Here is a 22,089-nt window from a genome sequence, read left to right on the forward strand (position 1 = left end):
GCAGAATTCCCGCAGGTTATTGTCTTTGTAGATGTACTCATGTTCCCCAGTGCCCGTTTCAGATGCCACACGTGACACGGAAGGACGATCCAGCACAAAAGCATGGTATAACCTTCCACAGACCTCTGCTCACCTCCGTACGGACCGTGAGGGCAGTAATTAAAGACACAAACTGAACTCTTTAAAAAAACATAAAATCTTCTCTTTCTAGCTTTTTCCAGTATTTTCCCCTGAGGAATGAGTTAACAATAACGTGCTGCATAGAAGAACAACGACAACAAATACATTTGCCAACTGTACATGGTAATAAGCTCATGGAAGGAAGTTTATACCCAGTAGACTGAGACATTATTGACAGCCGGATCTCAACATGATTTTAAAATTATCTCAGGACAGGCGTCCCGTAACACTGGGAAGTAGTAGGTAACCACCTCACCTTTTGAAAGAAGGCATTTTTCGTTTGAAATTTTTGACTTTACAGTTGATTTATTTGGGTCTTTTCGCTGACAGATTTTGAGCACTTGCAATCAAAATGCAGGAAAACACATGTAATTTCCAGCGAAGCAATAATTACAGCTTAAGTGAACTTCCTGCACTCCGCGATGGCTTCTTCTCTCGCTACGAGAACACACTTCCCAAACCAACAGTCGTAATGTTAAGTTAAATGTTAATAAGCATTCTAAACGGCATAATTTATGCTAATATAGGAAGTGTTTTGCCTAGACTGGAACCGGTGGGGCTGTTTTACCTCTCAAACTGTTACACTTCTACATGAGTCGCTTGCGATTCAGCACAGCACGTGTGTCAAACTGCTCTAAAATGGTGCGCGGGTACATATCCATTTCCACAGGCTGTTTAATATCCTGCTATATATATTATTATTTTTTTTTTTAGTAGGGATGTTTTTTTTAGTTCATTTTCTGGGTTCTCCACTGTCGGTGCAGTGATTCGTCATTGCTCGTAGGAATGATGGAGAAAGAAAACTCGATTTAAATTGGGATTAGAGCGCTGAGGAAATGTAAGCACAGCCATAGGAAAACAAGGCCAGAGAATAAATATAAAACTTGGAAGAGCAGCCAACAACAGCAGCACACACACAAAAAAACGCCTTATCTATAGGAAAACAGTGTCACATTTGTTTTTGTCCCCGCTTTCTCTTTGGGAAGGACTCCCTCAAATGTTGATGACACCATATATTCCCCTCTGATGCAAACTGGCAGAAGGCCATGGCTTTCAACAACAGCAGAACAAACATCTTTTCAAGCATCTGTGAAGCAGATAGACCTCCTGGTCTGGATATGTGTGAGTGACCGATGATGCTTGTTCTTGGTGATAATGAGGACAATTAGAGGCTCCAAGCTTTTTTTATGCAATGTGAGGTGAGTCACCCAAAGAACGTGGGGGCACGCAACCGGGCATTGCTCACTGGGAGGACACCTCTGTTGTGACAAAGCGCAAGGCAGCACACACACCACCTTTGGGGACCAAGCAGATATTGCCCCAAAAAGCCTTTTCAGGGGCGTTTTTTAGGAATCGTTTGACAAACAAAAAGATTCAAACACCATTTGGGTTTCTTGTGCTTTAAAGGAGAAAAAACATCTGAAAAATGGAAATGGGAGAGTCTATCAAGGAGGCTAAATATCAGGAGAAGGTTTTCATATGGGCAGCTTATGGAAATCTGCCTTGAGCTCCAACTCGGAGGAAGCTTCATAAAAATAATTTGCAAATAATGCAAATTAAACATAAGGTGTCAGCGAAGAAAGCGTGGTCTCATCACTGCATCTGTAGCATTAATGTGCTATGGCCAACATTCGTCCATTTAGTTCTCCAGCTCCGCAAGAGAGTTTGGGCTGCAAACACAGAAGTTCAACAGCATCAGAGCCAAACTGGGCAATGAAAAGCTGAGTGGATGGCCAAAACAATATGGATTCAACCCAAACCAGCAACATTTCACCACCCATAAAATCTCTGCAAGTTTGGGAGAGCAGACAGGGAATTTGGGTAGCAATGCACCCGAGATGGTTAACCTGGGTTCTGAAAAACCATGCATCAACGTGCAGCTGTCACAAGACGGCGTAAGGGAATGGAAACCGTTTGGCTAAAAGCAACAGGAGATGGAAGGGAGTCAGTGTCCCCACTCAGTCTCACAAAGGGGTCAGCATGTGTCCTCCACACACTGGTCCAGAGCCAGCTTGGGTAGATGTGAAATGAGTTATTTAATTCAGCAACTTTGCAGCAAAGTGCTAGAGCACAATACCACACACAGTGGAAATTAAAAAAAAAATTAAGTCTGCCATTTGATGGAAAAACCTAATTTACAGTAATTATTCATGTCTGCAGAATACATATGACAAAACCGAGAGAAATTAAAAATCCTATAAATAGCCTCACTGCAGAACAGCTGGTTAGATCCCATACAATACCCAAGTATTTATACCGATCCACACGTTTCTGCATCACCAAGAAGTCGGCAATTGCAACCCTGAAATTCGGTTTAGATCCATGAAAAGTACAAAGGGAGAACGAGAGGAAATTGAAATGTCAGACCAGCTGGACCTCACGCTTCCCATTACCGCCTTAACGCCGAAAGCTGACGATAAAGGAAACCCCTGAATTTCAGCGTTCACCATCACTCAAGCGCTTGGTCTTTTTTTTTTCTTTTTTCACTGGCGTATTCTACATGTGCTACGATTTATTGCTTTGTCACAAGGTGAGGTGAAAGCAAATTGAAAAATGCCTTACCCAGTTTGTGCAGAGGGATGCAGGCAGCCCCCGCCCGGCCCCTGGCAACTCGGTTATGAGCCGGCATGAAGATGTCCACCATCACCACCCATCCTCCCGGGAGAGCTGCTCCAGTCCGGGGCTGTCTCCACGGCTGTAGTCCATGCGTGCACCCTGAGCGTCCTGCATGGAATTTAAATTCATTGAGCAAAACCGCAGGCAATTGATCAATGCGGCATCTCAAAGGACACATTAATAGTAACCAAACCACCAGAAAGGCGTCCTGCACTTACTTTAGGAAAAAAACAAGAGAAACATTTCTTATTGCAAGAAAGGTGGGGCCACGTGGACCATGTGAAGTTCCACAAGGCCAAGTGCAAGGTCCTGCACGTGGGTCAGCACAATCCCCAGCACAAATCCAACCTCAGCAGAGAACGGATGGAGAGCAGCCCTGAGGAGAAGGACCTGGGGGTGTTGGTGGATGAGAAGCTCACCATGAGCCGGCAGTGTGCGCTGGCAGCCCAGCGAGCCCCCCGCACCCCGGGCTGCATCCCCAGCAGCATGGCCAGTGGGGCGAGGGGGGATTCTGCCCCGCTGCTCCGCTCTGGGGAGACCTCCCTGCAGTGCTGCCTCCAGCTGAGGGGGTCCCAAGAGCAGAACCTGTGAATCCCGACACGGAGCTGTGGGGGCGGGGCCAGAGGAGGCCCCGGAGATGCTGGGAGGGCTGGAGCCCCTCTGCTGGGAGGACAGGCTGGGAGAGTTGGGGGGGTTCAGCCTGGAGAAGAGAAGGCGAAAAAGGGGAGACCTCAGAGCCCCTTCCAGTGCCTAAAGGGGTACAGGAGAGCTGGGGAGGGACTCTGGATCAGGGAGGGGAGCGATGGGATGAGGGGTAATGGTTTTAAACTTGAAGAGGGGAGATTTAGATTAGATATTAGGAAAAAAATCTTTACTGTGAGGGTGGTGAGCCCCTGGGGCAGGTTGCCCCGAGAAGCTGTGGCTGCCCCATCCCTGGAGGTGGTCAAGGCCAGGTTGGACGGGGCTTGGAGCAACCTGGGCTGGTGGGAGGTGTCCCTGCCCAGGGCAGGGGGTTGAAACGAGATGATCTTTCAGGTCCCTTCCAACCTAAACCATTCTACGAAAACACAAAGAACTTGAAGACGAGACAGGGAGAAGCTGTACAAGGCTTCGTGTGTTCCCAGTAAGGGCTGAATGGTAGCGGCAATGGAAAGAGCAGCCTGTTTCCCGGTGGGGTGCACTTCTGACAGTTACAGACAATGAACAGCAACATCTCTGTGAAACACAGCAAATGCACGTGTAACATAACAGGTCCAGGAAAAACAATTTCTGCCTTACCTTCCTCTATATTCACCTTGAGGATAAAATTCTTTTTTTCTTCAAAACGTCATCCAAAAAAACATTCCAAAGCCCTGTGCAGGATGGTAACTGCCGGATCAGAATAGGAGGATGACTCCTGTTACACCGTGTACTGTCTAAATCTGGTCTACATGTTTTTAAACATCAAACCAGCTGCAACCTTTACAAATATTTTCTGCTAACTTCAGCTGATTGTGTCAAATATGTATACAAGGAATGACTAGTTTATCCAATGGACCTTTACTAAAAATAGGTAATCGTGAACATCCACCATGGGCCAGCTGGCATCAACACCACCTCGAGCGTCTGGCACAGAATGGTCCTCAAACAGGTGATAAAAATCGATAGGAAAGATGTCTAATGTGAAGCAAGAAGGTGGACACCTCAACCAGTCAATAAAGTGAGAGATTTTAAACATGTGTGTTCAGATGTGTGTGCACGTACACACACACATATGTATGCAGACCCACAGAACTCTTATTCATACATCTTAAACATATACATACGCACTGCGAACTTTTTATCATTTTTCTCTATGAAGTCACAGATTGCAGACACCCATAGTAAAGAAAAATACCTACGTGAAAACTGAATTTTAAAACATTTTTACACTCAGATTTCGTGATACCATCAGAGACATTTCAGTAATCATAAATGTCAATTACAGAAACCAGCTTAAGAACTGACCTTTGCATTGAGCTTCCCATTGAAAATAAATTTGATTAAAAAACAAACAACCTTTGACCAACAAACCTTTTGCGGTTTTGCATGGGACTGATGGGAATTGATGTGTGCACCTGCGAAAATTACCCTCTCGCTCCCAAGCTAAGACTCAGAGAAATGGTATTAAGGGCTTCTCCTTTTTATGTTGGCACTGCAAGTTAACTTTCAGTAAGTAAATTCAAGCTAACTTTCAAGAAGCAAAAATCACTGGCCATTAAACACCTGTTTTTTCATACTATTTTGAAGCTTGACGCCTCTGAAAATCTTCTTTCAAGAAAATTTGTGATGCGCAGCCTTGTGGTATTGCTCTCAAGTCCGAGTGAAAGGACAGCACTTGGGGGGAGGTTAATCCCTGAGCAGCAGCATTTATCTTAAATGGTGAAAACTTGGCCCCTGTGGATCCTGCTAAAGCCCTGGACATGGTCTAGTACAGCAAACATGGAGAGGTCACCTTTCAGCACGCTGCTTGCCTTTGGCGTGCTCCTGGAGCAGAAATATCCATTGGAATGGAGGTCTGAATGGGGACCTTTGGGCGCGGAGGCATCAGGAGAGCTGCAGGAGGAGAAAGCGGCGGCAGCTGGACCAGGTCACGCCAATCCCAACATATCCACATGGCAGCTACTCAAGGCATTGAGGTGGGGAAAGCAAAAGACTGCCCGAGGCCATTAAGGGATGATGGTGAGAAGATGAAGAGCGGAGCAAGAACTGCACAGCGTCCTCACCAGGCAGGTAGACAACAGACATTGAAACCATCGCGTGCTGCCTGATGAATTCCCACAGAAGTAGGACAGACTAAAGGGACATGAGATCACAGTCACCGCCGACTCCCAAAGGGAACCACGGGCACATCCAACGAACCAGCACGTGCTCACCAACCTCGGAGTAAGGCAGGAGATGGGACGCCGGCTTCACAGCAGGCACCTCTTGTCCTCCACGTGACCGCAAGCAACCCCGGACCCGTTCCTTGGGCACGCGTGCCTCCACCCGCGGGAGGACGTGAGCATGACAGAGTCAGTGTAAGCCATACCACTTTGGGTAAAATTAAATAACGTTCTTTTGCTGTATTGTCTCATACCAGGCTCTGCTCCATTGGCTCAGCTTTGTTGCAAATGATGTCACAATAAATGCATATTGTATGGGGATGCTCTGATACCACACCGACGAGTACAGAGGAAGAGAGCATAGCGCAGGAAAAGTAACAGCCTTCGCAGGGTTGTTCGCTGCTTAGAGACTGTAACTGAATTAGTTTCTGGATTTGCTGAAGAGTGTTTTTACAACACTTTGAGGAGGGTAATGATTCATTCTGGCTGGTTTTTATACGAGTTACAGCCTCGAAGCTGTTAGATTGTGAAAACGGTGACAATTTGGGTCTGAAAATGAATCTGAGAGGCCGATTTTCAATTCCCAGTCTCTGCTTGCGTATTTGTAAAAAATATACACGTAGAAGATTAGAGTTTGTACTGCAGGACCCATTTGAAAGCGCGCTTCTTGTCTGAGGAGTCTTGCAGGGCCAAACTATAACACTTGCATGAGCACAGGAATTTGCTACGGACGCGGGAAAACAAACAGATTATCAGAAATACAATTTACAAGCATCCAGTTAAAGGCCCATGTGAAAGCCTCTGCCTACCCTTTAGAAAGTAAATGGAACAGAAAAGAGGAAAACTCACCAGCATCCCAGCGCCATCTCCCGCACAGTAACAAGAGCAGTCTCTAAAGCCATTTTCAATTAAATGAAAGACTTACAGAATTAAAGTTGTAATACGTTATTGATCGTCGATGGAAAGAATATCTGATCGACTGTAGCTAAGAATCCTTCCCAGTTTGTTCCTCTTGAACGGAGAATGTACTAATAACAAAACAAATAGGGAATCACAGGACAGTATCAGACAGTAAATTCTGAGACGCTCTGGTAGCTGATGTTCTCTCCCATGGTAGGAAAAAGTGTGTTCGCTTGATCCAAAGCAACTCAATGGTTTAAGGCAAAATAATGAGAATATATAATTGACCATTTGAGCCCCTAAATATGAGAAGGCCAATCTTTCTGCCTTTGTAACAACGTTTTTGTTTTACTGCTGTGTAAGTCATGCTTCCGCTGCTACTCGCACCACGTAGCAGCTACTTCAGGTAGGAAATATTACCTAAAACTCATCAGTTCTCTGAAGTGTTCTCACCAGTTTTCTGAAGTGTTCAGCAACAGATAACTCATAACTTAAAGATCAGTAAGTTATCATCATGAATATTGACAGCACCCAAAGATGGATGCCTCTAGTGCTGACGTGTGTTTCATCTCAGTACTACATACGTGCAGGAACAAGCAGTTCTACACCAGTACCATGAAAGACGGCAGTTTTATCACGGGCTCCCTCAAAACTGTTCGGAAAAAAAGAAAGTTAGGTGTACACGCAGCCCTCTATAGAGCGCAACAGCTCCTGAAATTTGGCAATGAGGATCAAAACCACCAAGCAAAAGTATTCATTTTCATAGACAAGTTTTTAAAATAATGTTTTATTTTTTTGAGTCAGTGGTATATTTAAAAACAATCTACTGTAAGAGTAAAAAGACTGTAGATAGTAAAAAAAGAAAGAGTGATGACAATAAAAAAATGCTAGAGTATAACGTTAGTTTCCTTCCTCCCTCCCAACACCCCACCCCATCATTGTCCGGTATTTCGCAGAGCCTAATATCTGGAAAAAAAAATGCTTTTTTTTTTTTTTTTTTTACACTTTCAGCAATTAGGAAATTAAAAATACGTAAGGCATTCTTCGCAGGTACATTAATTCATTATTACACGAAAAGCAGGCACCATAAAAATTAAAACATTCTAAAAACCATCATATATACAAACGCTGTACAGAATGATGGCACCAGGACAAAGTGATTCCATTCAGTTCATCCTAATCCTCATGAAATATTACACATGAAAGAAGAAAAGAAGCAGCTCTTCCCGATCTCGTACTCAGCCGCCAGGGTCGGAACGACCAGGGGTCTCCTATCCACCTACGCTGTTTCTTTTCCTCCACGCTCGTGCCCATCAGCAGCTAAAAGGCTCCATCGCTTCACCGCCCGAGCAGCACCCAGAAGAAGGGCCAACTCAATGAAACTGGAAACCACTGACCACCAGCGACCGATTTTACAAAGCCCGTTAGCCATCCGTTTATTTGTAATGCAGACCAATGAAAGGGGAGGCACATTTCACGAATAAACCCCACGATTGATTTTTAGCCCTGGGCAGAACCGGTATTTGGGGAAATCCTACAGCAGCTTCTCCTTACCGTGAAGCCTACTCCAACGTGCACCAAATTCAATGTGAATATCGTCATCCATTCCTATATACACTGAGATTAGGCACAAAATACTCAGCTCATTTTAAACTCCAATACCTACCTAAATGCTTTAGGTACAAAATATTCAACTCTCATTTTAATCTCCAGAGCTACCTATGTGCCTGAAGTTATTCCGGAGAAGCAGGGAGAAGGGTTAGGGAGAGGGTACTGTCAGTTGATGAACGCCTCCCGGTCTCAAGTAGAAATCCAGATTTCTTTCAAGTTAGGGGAGGGAAAACCCCCAGAAAGAGGGGTGACGTAGTGTTGTTTCCGACACACAGCTAGAAATGGATTTCTTACGGAGTTAGAGTCATTGCACTACATGTTAGATACTGCACGCCTGAATGAGGTAAACATTATATACCATAAAATACTTAGGTAAATGAATTGTTACAGCTTTTATCTTTGGAAAAAGCGCTTCCTTCTTCACTGGACAATCCCAGAGTCAACAGATGTTTGCTTCCGAGTTGTCTTTGGAGGCGGAGGCGGGGGAGTCTTGCTGGGCAGCGGAGGCGGCAGGTGCTGGAAGAAACCAATTTTGAAGAGACCGTGTTAGCAGCGAATAGATTTCCGCAACACTCACTCGTTCATACGCAACTGCGCGAGACGGCGGGTGAGTCTGTAGCCCTCTGACTCCTGAAAGCTGCTCCGCAGAATTTGCTCCTACGAATACCAAATGCTCCCTGTCATTAGCTTAAAATACAACTTTTACTTTTGACAATGAAAAAAAAAACAAAAAACCAACAAATCTCTCAAAGGCTCGTGATTAGTTAGCTCAGTATTTCAGGAAAAATCTTTTGAAAGCGCTGGAGAAGTTTATAATTCCCCACTTTATATCATGATAGGATATTGATTTCTTGCTCTGTATCGATTGCCCTCAGCTTCTATGCACTACAGAGCTTAAAAGCCAAGTTGAAGCAACAGCTTCATTGCTTTTCCATTATTTTTGTATTTTTCAAATTTAGAACACAAATAATTAAAAAAACGGGAAACCATTTAAAGAGATAAGTAACTCGCAATTTACTACCATGCATTCAGTTATAATTAAAATATTCAAAACAGAGATCCAGACTGTTCAAATACACATATTTTAAATCACTTCATATATCATAATACAGAGCAAGAACACCCTCAGTTAGACTCACCAGCTAATTGGACAAATTAAAAAAGTCATTATGGAAATTAAGACTTTTTCTTCATAATGTTCAATCATATATATGATAAAATCTGTTGCAGAAAGAGCTTCAGAACACTGCAATTTCATAGAATGATGGAATCGTCTAGGTTGGAAGGGACCTTTAAGATCATTGAGTCCAACCGTTAACCCAACACTGTCGAAACCACCACTAGCCCGTCTACCCATCTTTTCAGTACCTCCAGGGATGGCGGCTCCACCCCTTCCCCAGACAGATTGCTGATTTGCTCACACACTTTGTTCTTCTACCACATTTTGGCCGTGCAGCTGTTAGCTGCCCCATTGCGGCACTGAGGCTGTAACGCGGTGTCACACCTCAAAAATGCTGCTTTGGGTTTGTTTTTTTCCTAAGATTGTTCCCACGCTCAGCCAACCACCGCCTTTCGTTTTCCTCCATGCATAACGATGTTTCTGGGGAAGGACTTTTTACTGGGGCATGTAGTGATAGGACGAGGGGGAATGGCTATAAACTGGAAGAGGGCAGGTTTAGATTAAACATTCGGAAGAAGTTTTTCACTTTGAGGGTGGTGAGGCACTGGAACAGGTTGCCCAGAGAGGTTGTTGAGGCCCCATCCCTGGAGGTGTTCAAGGCCAGGCTGGAGGTGGCCTTGGGCAACCTGGGCTGGTGGGAGGTGTCCCTGCCCGTGGCAGGGGGGGTGGAACTGGATGATCTTCAAGGTCCTTTCCAACCTAAACCATTCTATGATTCTCCATCGCGACTCGAGGTGTCCCAGCGTTCCCATCCCACCTGACCCACCCCGCACTGCTGGCTCCAGGCGCTAACACCGAAAACGCTATGACGCACACCCCACTTTTGCCAAATTTCCTTCACCACCTGCTACAAGACCAGTTCAAACATCTGAAACACATCAGCGTTACCTCGCAGGTACTGCACCTGCAACCTTGATACTCGTATTCCAATTTTTATTAATGCCTTGGACAAAATAACTGATGATTTCTCAATCACAGTAAGGAACTAGTATACAAGCAACTGATAAACCGTGTGGGAGCGGGTACAAAACAAGCCTGTTCCTTTCAAAAGATACCCAAAGCTGCCATCCCAACAGACGCGCGTGTCAGGGCGATGCCGGGACATTTCAGCCTTTCCTCACGGCAGATGCAGCCCAGGAAACCCCTAACTCTCCCGCAATCTAGTGACCGCCAGTTCTCGGAGCTGCGTCAGAGTAGGAGGAAAAAACTATCCTTAAGGCGACCGAGCGCCCTCCCCTTAAGGTAACTGAACTTCTCTCTCCATTTTGCCACTCTCCCAAAGAGCCGACCCAGAGAACCAACCCACCGCCACCGTGGCGCTGCCTGTGCTCCCACCTCCCTCCCTGCCCACAGAACGCCTCGTTACCCAACTCGGGGATCCACCGGGTTTCATCTGCTACTGGATAAGAAACTCTGGACCCAAAGCAAGGCGCTGGAGCCCGGGGGTGGAAACCTGCATCCCCTTCTGCCAGGGGAAACCTCCTGCTCACCGATGAGGACGGGACCGAACGTATTTGACAACGAAGACCTTCATCTTCAAAGGGTGGTTAAAGCTTATCCTAGCTCTTTTTGAAGAAATAACCAAATTAATAAAAGGTTTGAGTCTCGAAAGGGCAGTGCTGCTTGAAACGCGCGCATCAAGCAGCCCCTGCTGGGGAAGCAGCACTCATTTTCCAGCGCAGGCTCAAAACTGCGCACTATTTATTCCTGACTTACTGTGGGATGCAATGATCCCCGCATCAGAAAACCAAGTCAACAGACTCGTAGGAAAAGCAGATAAAATAAGGATTTTATTTTACTAAATGCAAAACTGAAGCTAGGTTTGGTTTTTTGGTGTTTTTTTTTTTTTAAATAAAATGTCACTGCTGATCTGTCTAATTATTACAGTCAGAACCATTAAATAGTTCCTTTACCTGACCAAATGGGGCTTTGAGCAACCTGGGCTGGCGGGAGGTGCCCCTGCCCAGGGCAGGGGGGTTGGAACTCGATGACCTTTAAGGTCCCTTCCAACCTAAACCATTCTACGACTCTATGAAAAACTTTTCTTAACCTGGATTTGAAGTTAGCTCCCGAATCCCCGAATAAGCATCTGACTAAGAGCCGGACTGTCAATGTCATGTAGCCTCACGCATTCAATTGTGATCTGCAGATTTCGAGATCTTTGAAAAACTGCCCGGCTGGCGGGAGGTGCCCCTGCCCAGGGCAGGGGGGTTGGAACTCGATGACCTTTAAGGTCCCTTCCAACCTAAACCATTCTACGACTCTATGAAAAACTTTTCTTAACCTGGATTTGAAGTTAGCTCCCGAATCCCCGAATAAGCATCTGACTAAGAGCCGGACTGTCAATGTCATGTAGCCTCACGCATTCAATTGTGATCTGCAGATTTCGAGATCTTTGAAAAACTGCCCGGTTGCAGGCACGTATCCAGGCAGGAGCTCTGGGCAAACTTTGGGAGATGCTGGTGGGTCTGCAGAACATCAGCGTACAACACGCAACAACTCCTCACGGAGACAACATTAATTTCAAAACTAAATAATCCAGGTGCCCCTTGAAAATACATTACAAAACATAAAAATTTCCTCAGTGCTTTGCTCTCGGATGACATCTTTAACCTCGTATTTATCACTACAAAAAACTAACTCTGCGGATAGTATTATTTGTAAAAATCCATTTTGAATTTAAATAACAAGATATTGGCAATATTTCTCAATCCAATTAGATCAAAGGCATTTCTCAAACAAATGAGCCCTTCATATTGATCAGAGAACAATCAAATTATCCCTGAAAACCTGCTTCTGAAGAACAGATACAATGCGAATACAATGAGAGTAAGCTAAATATATATGCTATAAATAACAAGCACAAAACCTACCAGAGCTTAGATTCTGCAAGCAAATTAGGCAGAAAGAAATAACAGAGATAGGTAGATAATTATTATAATTGAATTTACAATTTCCATTAGAAAGTCGGATAAATTTAGTACATGTTCATTTATATAATAAGCTACCAATGAATATATTAAGAAGGACAAGTAATGCTCATCAGGGCAGCGTTATTGAGAAATTAGCACGACAAAACGTGCCAATATGGAACTGGTGCAACTCCAAATCGAGCCACCGCTGCCGGGGCCAATACGCACTCCCTTTATTCCAGGACGGGAAGAAATTCAAGCACACTTTCCCTCTCCCTTTAATATCGTACTCAGAAAATCATTATTAGGCTTATGAAGTTCATTTTGCCACGCTTCCCCTTAAACTTTGAAATACAAAATAGAGTTTCCCTTGATTCTACATTTCATTAAGAACTGCTTTGCAGAATTCGCATTTGTATTTCAGCGGTTAATTGTGAACCTGCCGAATCTTGAAGCATGTTTTTACTTTCTGACATAATGATAGAGACTGCTGGTTCACATTCAGACCTATTTTGGGCAGAATCCTTGACTCACGGGTACCTCAGGGGAAGCAGAAACCTTATGTAAAAGGCACATCTGCAACACAGAAGCAATCTGTTCCTTCTGCTTCAAACATGAAATTGCTCCCATTTGTTTGTTTTTTCCTGATACAGAAAAGAATGAGGCTTAAAAACATTTGTCTCCATTCTCTTAGAGATATAAAATACACTATACTGTACACATTCAGGATGCAATAAAAATCAATTAAACAAGATGAAAAAATACATTTTTTTAAAGAAACAAAATAAGATACCAGATAAGTCTTTTTTAATCAGAAAATACTATTAAAAAAAAACCCACAAACAGAATTTGATTCCCAAAAATGGTCCTTGTGACACTGTACGAGATTTCCTTCTGCGCAACTATTTTTCTTTGAAATTAAATGGTCATCAATACGCCAAGCTATGGAGATCCAATCAAAAACACTCTAGTTTGAAGGATTAACAGCTCTAATTAGGTCAGAAGCAGCAGAAACGAGATGTATATAGGCTAGCAACTACACAGGAGTGTGCAAACGCTCCCAAACACAGCGCTCGGAATTGCGCCCTCTCGCTTACACTGTTGTTTTTAGCACGAAGCCGGGTCGCCTGAGAAGCCGCAACTTACTTATTAAAGATCCGCAATGAAAAATAACACATAATGTGAGGTCTTGGAGGAATAACGCTCCCATTCTGAAAGAGCGATAATGCGCCAGCGGATAGATCAACCCAACTCCGCTAATTTGAATCAAATTATAGACAGTTTAAGCTAATTGGCTGTTTGACCCAGGGAGCAAAGTTATGTGGAAAATACCGCAGGTAACCGATGGAAAATGACTGTTTAAGCTCTGTTGTCATACTTCATCTATTCGAGTTTCATTTGACTTTGTATCACAGCCACTAGCTGCCCTTGCTGGAGTGCACTTTGGTAAGAGAAATTCATTTTCAGAGTCCCTCTGCAGAGGTGCCCTTTGTGTGTGCCCACCCCTGAGTGCTGAGCACCCCTCCTCGGGCAACGGGAATCAGAGAATCACAGAATGGTTTAGGTTGGAAGGGACCTTGAAGACCATCCAGTGTCATCCCCTGCCCGGGGCAGGGCCACCTCCCACCAGCCCAGGTTGCTCCAAGCCCCGTCCAACCTGGCCTTGAACACCTCCAGGGATGGGGCAGCCACAGCTTCTCGGGGCAATTTGTTCCAGTGTCTCAGCACCATCATAGTGAAAAATTTCTTCCTGATATATAATCTAAATCACCCCTCTTCCAGTTGGAAGCCATTCCCCCTCGTCCCATCACTCCATGCCCTTGTAAAAAGTCCCTCCCCAGCCCTTCAGATACTGGAAAGTTGCTGTAAGGTCCAGCTCTCCCCTGCGTCCACTGCCATCACACCTGCGGGACCATCCTCTAAGGATCGTCCCACCACTGCCCCAGCCAGGGTCCTACCAAAAAAACCTGAGATCCCAATTCGGAGCTATTCGATATTGCCCGTTTTGAGGGATCCTTCACCAAGGCCAGGTGGGACAGGGCTTGGAGCAACCTGGGCTGGTGGGAGGCGTCCCTGCCCAGGGCAGAGTGGTGGAACTAGATGGTCTTCAAGGTCCCTTCCAACCTAAACCGTTCTATGATTCTATGACTCTATGACCCAGCGGAGGTCTTGTACCCCTCATGCAGGGAGGGTTTTGCTCCTGGTGCATGCCAGCCGTGTTAAAGCATGGCTAATGCGATTTTCCCTCTGTTGAACCACATTTCTGCATGTGGAGGCTATTAGTGTTTCAGAGCGCCCTGGCTAACTCGATTTTCACAAACACGCTTTTTCTGCTCTGGTCCCTACACAAACAGACCCCAAGAGTTACGAGCAATGCCCTCAGAATTAGGTTTAGACTCCAGACCGAAACTGTATTTCTTAGGGAAGGTCTGGGCCCTGTGAGAGCGATAAACAAAGGCGTTACCAACCGGCCAGAGCGAAACCCGCAGCTCCATCCCGCGCCGCGCTGAGGGCAGCGACACGGCCCTCTCCCAAACAAAATCAAGGGCGCTGCTGAGGGACGCATCACGGGCTCTATATCTCCGGGCAGACGGCAGAAGAACACATTTTTCACTCAAAATCCTGTAATAAGCAGTGGCAGTCCATTGATTTTGCGACTTATTAAAAAGCGACTGTGAGCTATTTAGAACCTCTTTGCTCGGCAAGCGTTTAACCCACCAAAGCCCAGTCCAGCCGAGGCGGGAGGCGGCAGAGACTGGGCGCTGGAGGAAGGGCTTGCGACGCTTCCCTCCTTCAGCAGGCAAAAATCACAATGAGATGGTAAATAAAACCCCGGATTTTTATTTTGGGGCACATTATATACTTCTATGCACCGCGGAAAGGCTTTGGTCAGAGAGATCGTTTTTTAAAAATTTGGAGCATCAGTCAGAAGAGGAGACGTTTATTTCCATTTGTGAGCAAATGCAGCCCACAAAGTCAACTTTCCAATTCAATATAACGGATTAATAATCCACTTTTTCCAATTTCGCCTTTTCCAAAAATCTCCACGGGGATAGTGCCGCTAACGACTGTCTTCCCGCTGCCGCAGTAACCCAGCCAGTGGCAAGCGTCGGGCCACCAAGTACAGCACATTTGCTGAAGTCTTTAAGGTCGTTTTTGGCTGGCTGTGGCTAACCTAAGAGACAACCATCAGCACTGCAGCACACACATCGCAACACGTGAAAAATCCCCTGCATTTTGCCTCCTGTGTAAGCGCTTCCATTCTATCCCAATAACCAGTCTGAATAACTCCTCGTGCAACAGGATCCCCGAGAGTCAAAATCAGTGCCATCGCCGTCAGCTACACGAGACCGTTCCGGTCCTCGCATTACGCACCACTCTCCCTCCTTGCCAAGTTCTCCATCTACACTGGACCGATCAAGATCTTCTCATCCAGACCATTATCTGATGCTTCCTAAGCGTTATAGCCGATATTACAAATCTAAGTGCTCCTTTGTCTGTTGTCTTTGAGTTTCCCTTCTCGCTGTGAATACTAGGCAGCCACTTGATTTGTATGCAAGGGTATGGGTGAACCCATAAAGAATGTAGAAGTGCCCAAAGGAATCCCTTGATGTAATAATAATCCTTGCAAGAGTCGTAGACTTCTTTTTTTTTTCTTATGTTCCCATATATTAAGAACATTTTTAGCCAAACAAATCATACAGAGCAAGAAAATATGTATAGAGGTAGCGCAGTTAACAAGGAATAAGAGGACAATCAGACAATTATAATTAGATGATCACTTGGATAAAAGACTTAAGGTAGACCAAGTTAATAGTGGACTCCAAATAATCTAAGATTACCATCTCAGACACTAAATGACACTATTGCCTGCAGTTTGAAGCATTTCTTGATGCATTTATCGCTGCGTGCTTTTCAGTTCATTACAGCGCTTTTTTTTTTTTGGTTTTCATAACTGCAAGACAACCAGAGTGAACCATGGAGTAATTTCTCCTAGAAGGAGATATTTCCAGTTTGAAAGCCACTAAGATAATCTTATCTATAATATTTTTTACTGATTTTTCTTCACTGGTACAAAGCACGCGTAATTTAAAAGATGATCAGTTTACTAGGCAGAGAATGATAAAGTTATGAATTATGTAGCTCTTTGACCCGAGAAACACAAGGCATTAAAAACTGTGGAGTGGGATTTAATCACAGCAGTAATAAGAATTTACCCATCTGATCTTTCATGCCCAGCTCTACTCATTTTCTTTATGTTCTTTAACAGCTTCCTTCCTACAAGGATGATGAACTCAATGCGCAGAGTGACTGCCGTACGACTAGAAGCCTTTCCTAAAATTCTTTCTAAGACTTATACAGGTGGCTGTGTGACAAATCTGCTTTAGAGCCATTTTGCAGACTTTGAAACTACATTCCCTTGTCTTGGAAAGTTTATAAAAATACAATGCCGAAGAAAATTTTTGATTATATTTGACTGAATTTCTAAGGTCTGCTTAAATCTTGAGCTCCTTCAACACTCGATGTTGAACAACGGGGCCCGTTTCTACAATTGCAAAATATATTAAAAAAAAAAAAAAGAGTCTGAGCAATGAAGACTGTAAAGAGCAAAAAATCTGAAGACCTGAATAAGACTTTGCCAAAAACCAAGGGAGCATATTGGTACTATTTTTATGGACTTCCATTTAGTGATGTGGAACCCCTGCTCAGGACAGGTACAGGAGCTGCGCAAGGTCACATCGTCAACAGCAACGAGACCCAGGCTGGAACCTGAGTCACCTTCAGGTCTGGGCTCTCGCCATCGCAGCACGGTGGCATTTGCAAGTGGGACAGTAAATATCCAGCGTTTGTCCGCTCCGTGGAAACCCCTTCAAACAGCCTCACGAGGAATGGGGAAAGGGATTTTAATTCCTCACTGCACGTTTTTATCATCTCATCGTTTAACGCTTTTTAGCTAAAAATTGAACTCACTTTACTGATCCTGAGCTACTCCCATGACCTAAAACTTACAGTATATCATACAAAAATGAATTTACTACTCTGGAGCTCATACAGGAAGGAGTTCATGAAATTTGAAACCTAATTTGAATTTCTCAAGTTTCTTCAAGGCGACGGATTCCTTCCGCCAAACTCCTGGCAGCCCTCCTGTACGTTCTGCAATTTTCCACTTAGAGGTCTGTTTTCAGGTCAGGTGCTGGCCCCTGAGAGAGGAGCCAGGGAAATAGGTAAGAGGTTAGTATACTTCGATGGAAATTAGAGGAAAAGGGCTCACAAAAAAATTTAGCAAAAATATTTACTAAAAGCATCCAGCCATGGGGAAGAACTACGGAAGAGATGATGGGAATATCGACTTTTTCAATATATGCATATAATGGGTAAAACACGGTGTTTTGAATAACAGTACTCACATTCCTGAAGTTACTTCTATATCTGTTTTTTTCCCCATTTAGCCTGAAAACACTAAATTCCTGCAACACCACAGTTACAATTTCAACAACGTAACAAGCCAGAATTGTATACTGTTGTGCACTGTGATAGTCTGTGTTAAACAAAATTATTCCCAGAGTTAAAACTAAATTCCTGCCTGACTCTTTCTCTGCCGAGATTAGAAATGCTTTCTCTAACCATGGAATTTACTGAAAAGCAAATTAATCAACAGATTTTCATTTGAACGATGAACTTCACAGAAATCCTGGAAGACACCTCTGCAAACAAAAAAGAATCATTACCACTGAGAATTTTTCCACAAAATAACAGCTTGGCCAAAGTTATACATTTCAAAGTCAAAGAAAAGAAAACCTCTTTAAACATCTTTTTTTTTTTTTCTTTTTTTTTTCTTCAAAAAGGAAATAAATGGTCCTTCTCAAAAGTGCTGCTTTAAAGAAAAGGACCAAATTATTTTCAAAAGCTTCCAGGATACAGGAAACAAAGTTGAAAAAGTGTATCTTCATCAGAAAGCTGAAAACCCTGTTGATGATGAAGAGTGTTTCTGAGCTCCTTCCCTCAAAGGGGGCACGTGTGCTTGCCTCGGGGATACAAGTGGCGATTGAACGCCAGCAGAACGCAGCTCCAGAAAGGAAAGATGTCAAGAACATATGTTATTTCCTTTCCTGAGACAGGATTGAAAGGCTGTTAAATCTAATTTGCTGCTGAGACTATATCCTGCCAGTTTAAGCTCCCTTACCAACACAGCTCACAACATTTAGCTTGGTCTTCACCACCAGAATGAATCCAACCTCCCTTCAGGTTGGTCCTCGTCAGCGATGCCGTTCCCTCATACTCCGGACGCTCGTTTGCAACTGCAGAGATCTCGGGATCTGCTGGCACGTCCACGAGCAGGATTACATCTCGCTGTGGACCGCTCAAGGTACAAAAGCAAAGAAAATTGCAGAAAACGCTCCTCCTCTCGAGGACTCACCCTTTGATGGGCAGGGGGGGAGGTCGCCGGGCTGATCAAGTCTTGACTTTCCATGAGGTTCCCGTAATCGGCCATGCTCCCTTTGAGAGGCAGAGGAGGAGGAACATCGGGGATGTCGGAGCTGGACATACCATTCAGCTCCAGATCTGTAAAAATCAACACCGAGTTAACTCCTTCAATAACCGAATCGAATCCAAAGATCCCGACTGCGCCAGTTCTGACAGCGTTGATCCTGCCATAATGCTGCACATGCGGTATCTTTGTCTGCTCTTCACTGCCTCTATAATTATCTGCAGCTCATCTAATGAGGGATTTTAAAGGAAAGTAGAACAAATGAACCAACCCCCGCATCAACGGGAAGTATGCACTGTGGAGTCACGTTGGGCTAATTTTTCAGATATGCTCAAAATCCTTGAACGATCCTGCATTTATACCTCGTACGTTAATACACAATAGAAGTTTTGGTAAATACAGTAAGAAAATATAACCAAGCTAGGCTTTATTTACTTTCCACCAGCAAAATAAAAGCTCCTTCTTAATAAAATGCACAAATGAAAGCTTATAATTAACTACATCTCTCTCAAAAAAAATTCAAACTCCAGGTAACCGTAATAAATGAGCAGTCATTAGTTGTTGAGTAAATAAAATCACACAAGAGAAAATACAAAACATTTATTATTACTGTTTGCTGGGTAGAAAGTTCCCTTTTCTTCGCAGATAAATCCTAGCAGGTACATGCTGTAAAGGCGAATAGCCTGAGGGACAATAAAGTTTATTGAGGCCTGAGTGATACATAGGGTTTGGTGTAGAAATCCACCCACGGTGCATTTCAGGGCAATTCACTCATTTTAACACAGGCAAAACCCACTGTGAGCTCTATGAGATAAGAAACTTAATTTATTTTTGATAAATTAGGGAAGTGTTTTCATTTAGCAAATGAAAAAAAGGTTATTTTTATTTTACTGGGGTGATTTGTGAAACAAGTGGAGGACTTGTTTATGCAGATATTTTTATTGCAAGGTTCCTATCAGTATCTTACAAAAAATGTCCTTTTCTTGTTCTCTAAAATGGCCTCTCACTAACACAATTTAACTGTAAGGTGGCTGTATTGATTTGTCACTGAAAACTGTAATTTTACTCTCCATCCTTTCACTTGAACTTTCAGCTATGTCAGGAAGAATAATATTTTCCATCCTGGGACTTCAGTCTTTCAGTGGCTTCCTTCTTCATCAGACTGAAAAGCGTAGTTTGTCCTCCAGGACCTGAATTTCTCATCGCTTTTTCCACTGCTCCCGTTTTTCATCCTTCTTTTTCCAGGACTTCTCCTTTCCCCCTCCCCCCAAAATCATAATACTTTCCTTTAAATATCCCCATCAGAACCTACTTCGGCTAAACTCATGTCATTAAACATGTAACTGGAAAACAACACTATGCATTTGTAACTAAATATTGATGCTGCCAATGAAATTCCCTGTTCGTTTTGTATGAATTTCCCGGCCACAGTGCACATCTGAAAATCATGGGCATTTGAGACCATAAATCTCACAAAACAGCTCCTTGACATACATCCTACACATCTGTAATGACACATCCATCCATCCACCCGTCCATCCATCCATCCATCTATCTATCTATCTTTGTATTTGTTTGCCTTTTCCATGCAGTTTAGGATAATGCTGGGAGATATTTGGAAAATGGCATTTTCCTTAGAGTTGTAGCTACAGCTGGAGCTTTAGCAGAACCCTGAATCCTGCTTCAGAGAGGGAAACCTTCTTTCGGTATTTACTGTAAACCTGCCATGTTTTTAGGTCTCCCTATATACATTCCTTGGGTGGAAACTGAAAATGAGTAGAATAACACACTATTACCCAAAGATAAAGAGAATTTAACTGCCCCAAATGCTTGATCTTTGTACCTTACATGATATTACAGTATCTACAAACTTCATCTAAGTCACTACATATAGATCAGTAGGTGCTACCAAGAAGATGGTGAGACAAATTGTGTTAGGAGTTACACAAACCCTTTGTTCCTTCAAGGTGGACATTTTGGACGACCCATGGAAAGGCAGGTGAGCAACGTTTTCACCAAAGCTGTAGAGGAAACAATGTCTGGAGGCGATTCTCCTTTAACATCTGCAATACTCTGAACAACCTGGATGCTCACCAACTGTCCGTGCGACTGTGTCCTGCTCTGCTTCTGTCCCTTCCCCTGCGTTCCCCAGCTCCTGTTACAGCTCTCATTTTCTGCAGCCCCCGCTGCGTTCCTACAGTACGTGACACCTTCACAACCTCATCCTTTGGTAAGACAGCAATTAATCCCTGTAGATGTGGACAGAGTACTTCCATCCACATGAACAGTTCATAATATACATTAACAACATATTTGCATTTGGTCTGGCAAACTATTTAGTAGAACAACAACATTCTCCAGTGGAAAAAAATTATTTGCCCTGATTAGCTAATCTCCCACACAGTTTCATGAAATCAGAGTCATCCACCCTACTGCACAAACAGGTATCAAACACAAACTCCATTTTTTTTCAGTCGTGCTTCAAGAAGATCTATTTGCTACAGATCTATTAATTTTCCCCTGCTCAGTTCAGCTGAAATACACCTCACTAACTCAGCCACTCTACAAATCGTTACTCATCATTTCTGGCTTGCTATCATTATTCAAGGTGTTTCATAGGACCACTGTGCTCTGAATATTTATTCTTTACTGGACATGTGCCACTGAGAATATCTTTGAGCTGGCAAGAGATCAGTTCGATGACTTTTTTTCATCTTAACCTAATGACCAAATTTTACACTCCATTCTCCTAAACTGCCAGCTAACAAGCAAGCAGTATTGCTTAGCAACCCATTAAGTGCTTTTAGCCAATTTGTGCACTGAAGGAACTTCTTTATCCTTGGAATTCCTAAAAAATGTTATCTCTACAGTTCCTCAGACGATTACGGACAAGTCCCATGGATTTTTCAATAAGCTGAACCTATTTCTCATAATACCCATAAATCTCCAGCATAAAGACATAAATATTCTCTGAAATACATGATAGAGTTTCAGATACTTTTTTAAAAGAGAGCTCAAGTTAAATTTTAATAAAATGTATACAGGCAGAAATAATCCAAATCAAAGAACATTTTTTTTTTTTGCAGGAGTACATATACTCTACTTCTCTGTATTTCCAGTTTTTAACATACTGGTAGTTTTTGGCTATCAAAGCTGTAAATGAAAGAGTGAGTTCACCGCTATCAAAATTCTTGTTTCGGGTGTCTGACCATGCGAAGGAAACACTGCAATGATTTGCACTTGCTTATCCCTCTTCCACATGTTTGCAACCACCAATTTCAAATCATTAACACAAAGCCACAACGCCTTTTAGAAGACAATCCCGTTGCTGGAGATTTGTAGAATAAACACATTCCT

General features: G+C 43.5%; 2 protein-coding genes across 2 annotated transcripts in view; both read right to left on the minus strand.

Moving 5' to 3' along the window:
• Nucleotides 1-7,971, minus strand: part of NPS (neuropeptide S) — a 42,027-nt gene extending 34,056 nt beyond the window's left edge. The window contains exons 1-3 of the mRNA XM_009892747.1: nt 7,823-7,971; nt 7,124-7,191; nt 2,743-2,904 (exon numbers count right to left, since the gene is read on the minus strand). Coding sequence (XP_009891049.1) covers nt 2,743-2,904; nt 7,124-7,191; nt 7,823-7,971 — 379 coding nt within the window. The remainder of the gene's footprint in view (nt 1-2,742; nt 2,905-7,123; nt 7,192-7,822) is intronic.
• An 82-nt stretch (nt 7,972-8,053) lies between these two features.
• DOCK1 (dedicator of cytokinesis 1) overlaps nt 8,054-22,089 on the minus strand; it is a 304,390-nt gene continuing 290,354 nt past the window's right edge. The window contains exons 51-52 of the mRNA XM_009892748.1: nt 18,661-18,806; nt 8,054-8,666 (exon numbers count right to left, since the gene is read on the minus strand). Coding sequence (XP_009891050.1) covers nt 8,571-8,666; nt 18,661-18,806 — 242 coding nt within the window. The 3' untranslated portion in view covers nt 8,054-8,570. The remainder of the gene's footprint in view (nt 8,667-18,660; nt 18,807-22,089) is intronic.

This window comes from Charadrius vociferus, unplaced genomic scaffold (genome assembly GCF_000708025.1).
Source record: "Charadrius vociferus isolate BGI_N301 unplaced genomic scaffold, ASM70802v2 scaffold38, whole genome shotgun sequence".
In the NCBI taxonomy this organism is placed as follows: domain Eukaryota; kingdom Metazoa; phylum Chordata; class Aves; order Charadriiformes; family Charadriidae; genus Charadrius; species Charadrius vociferus.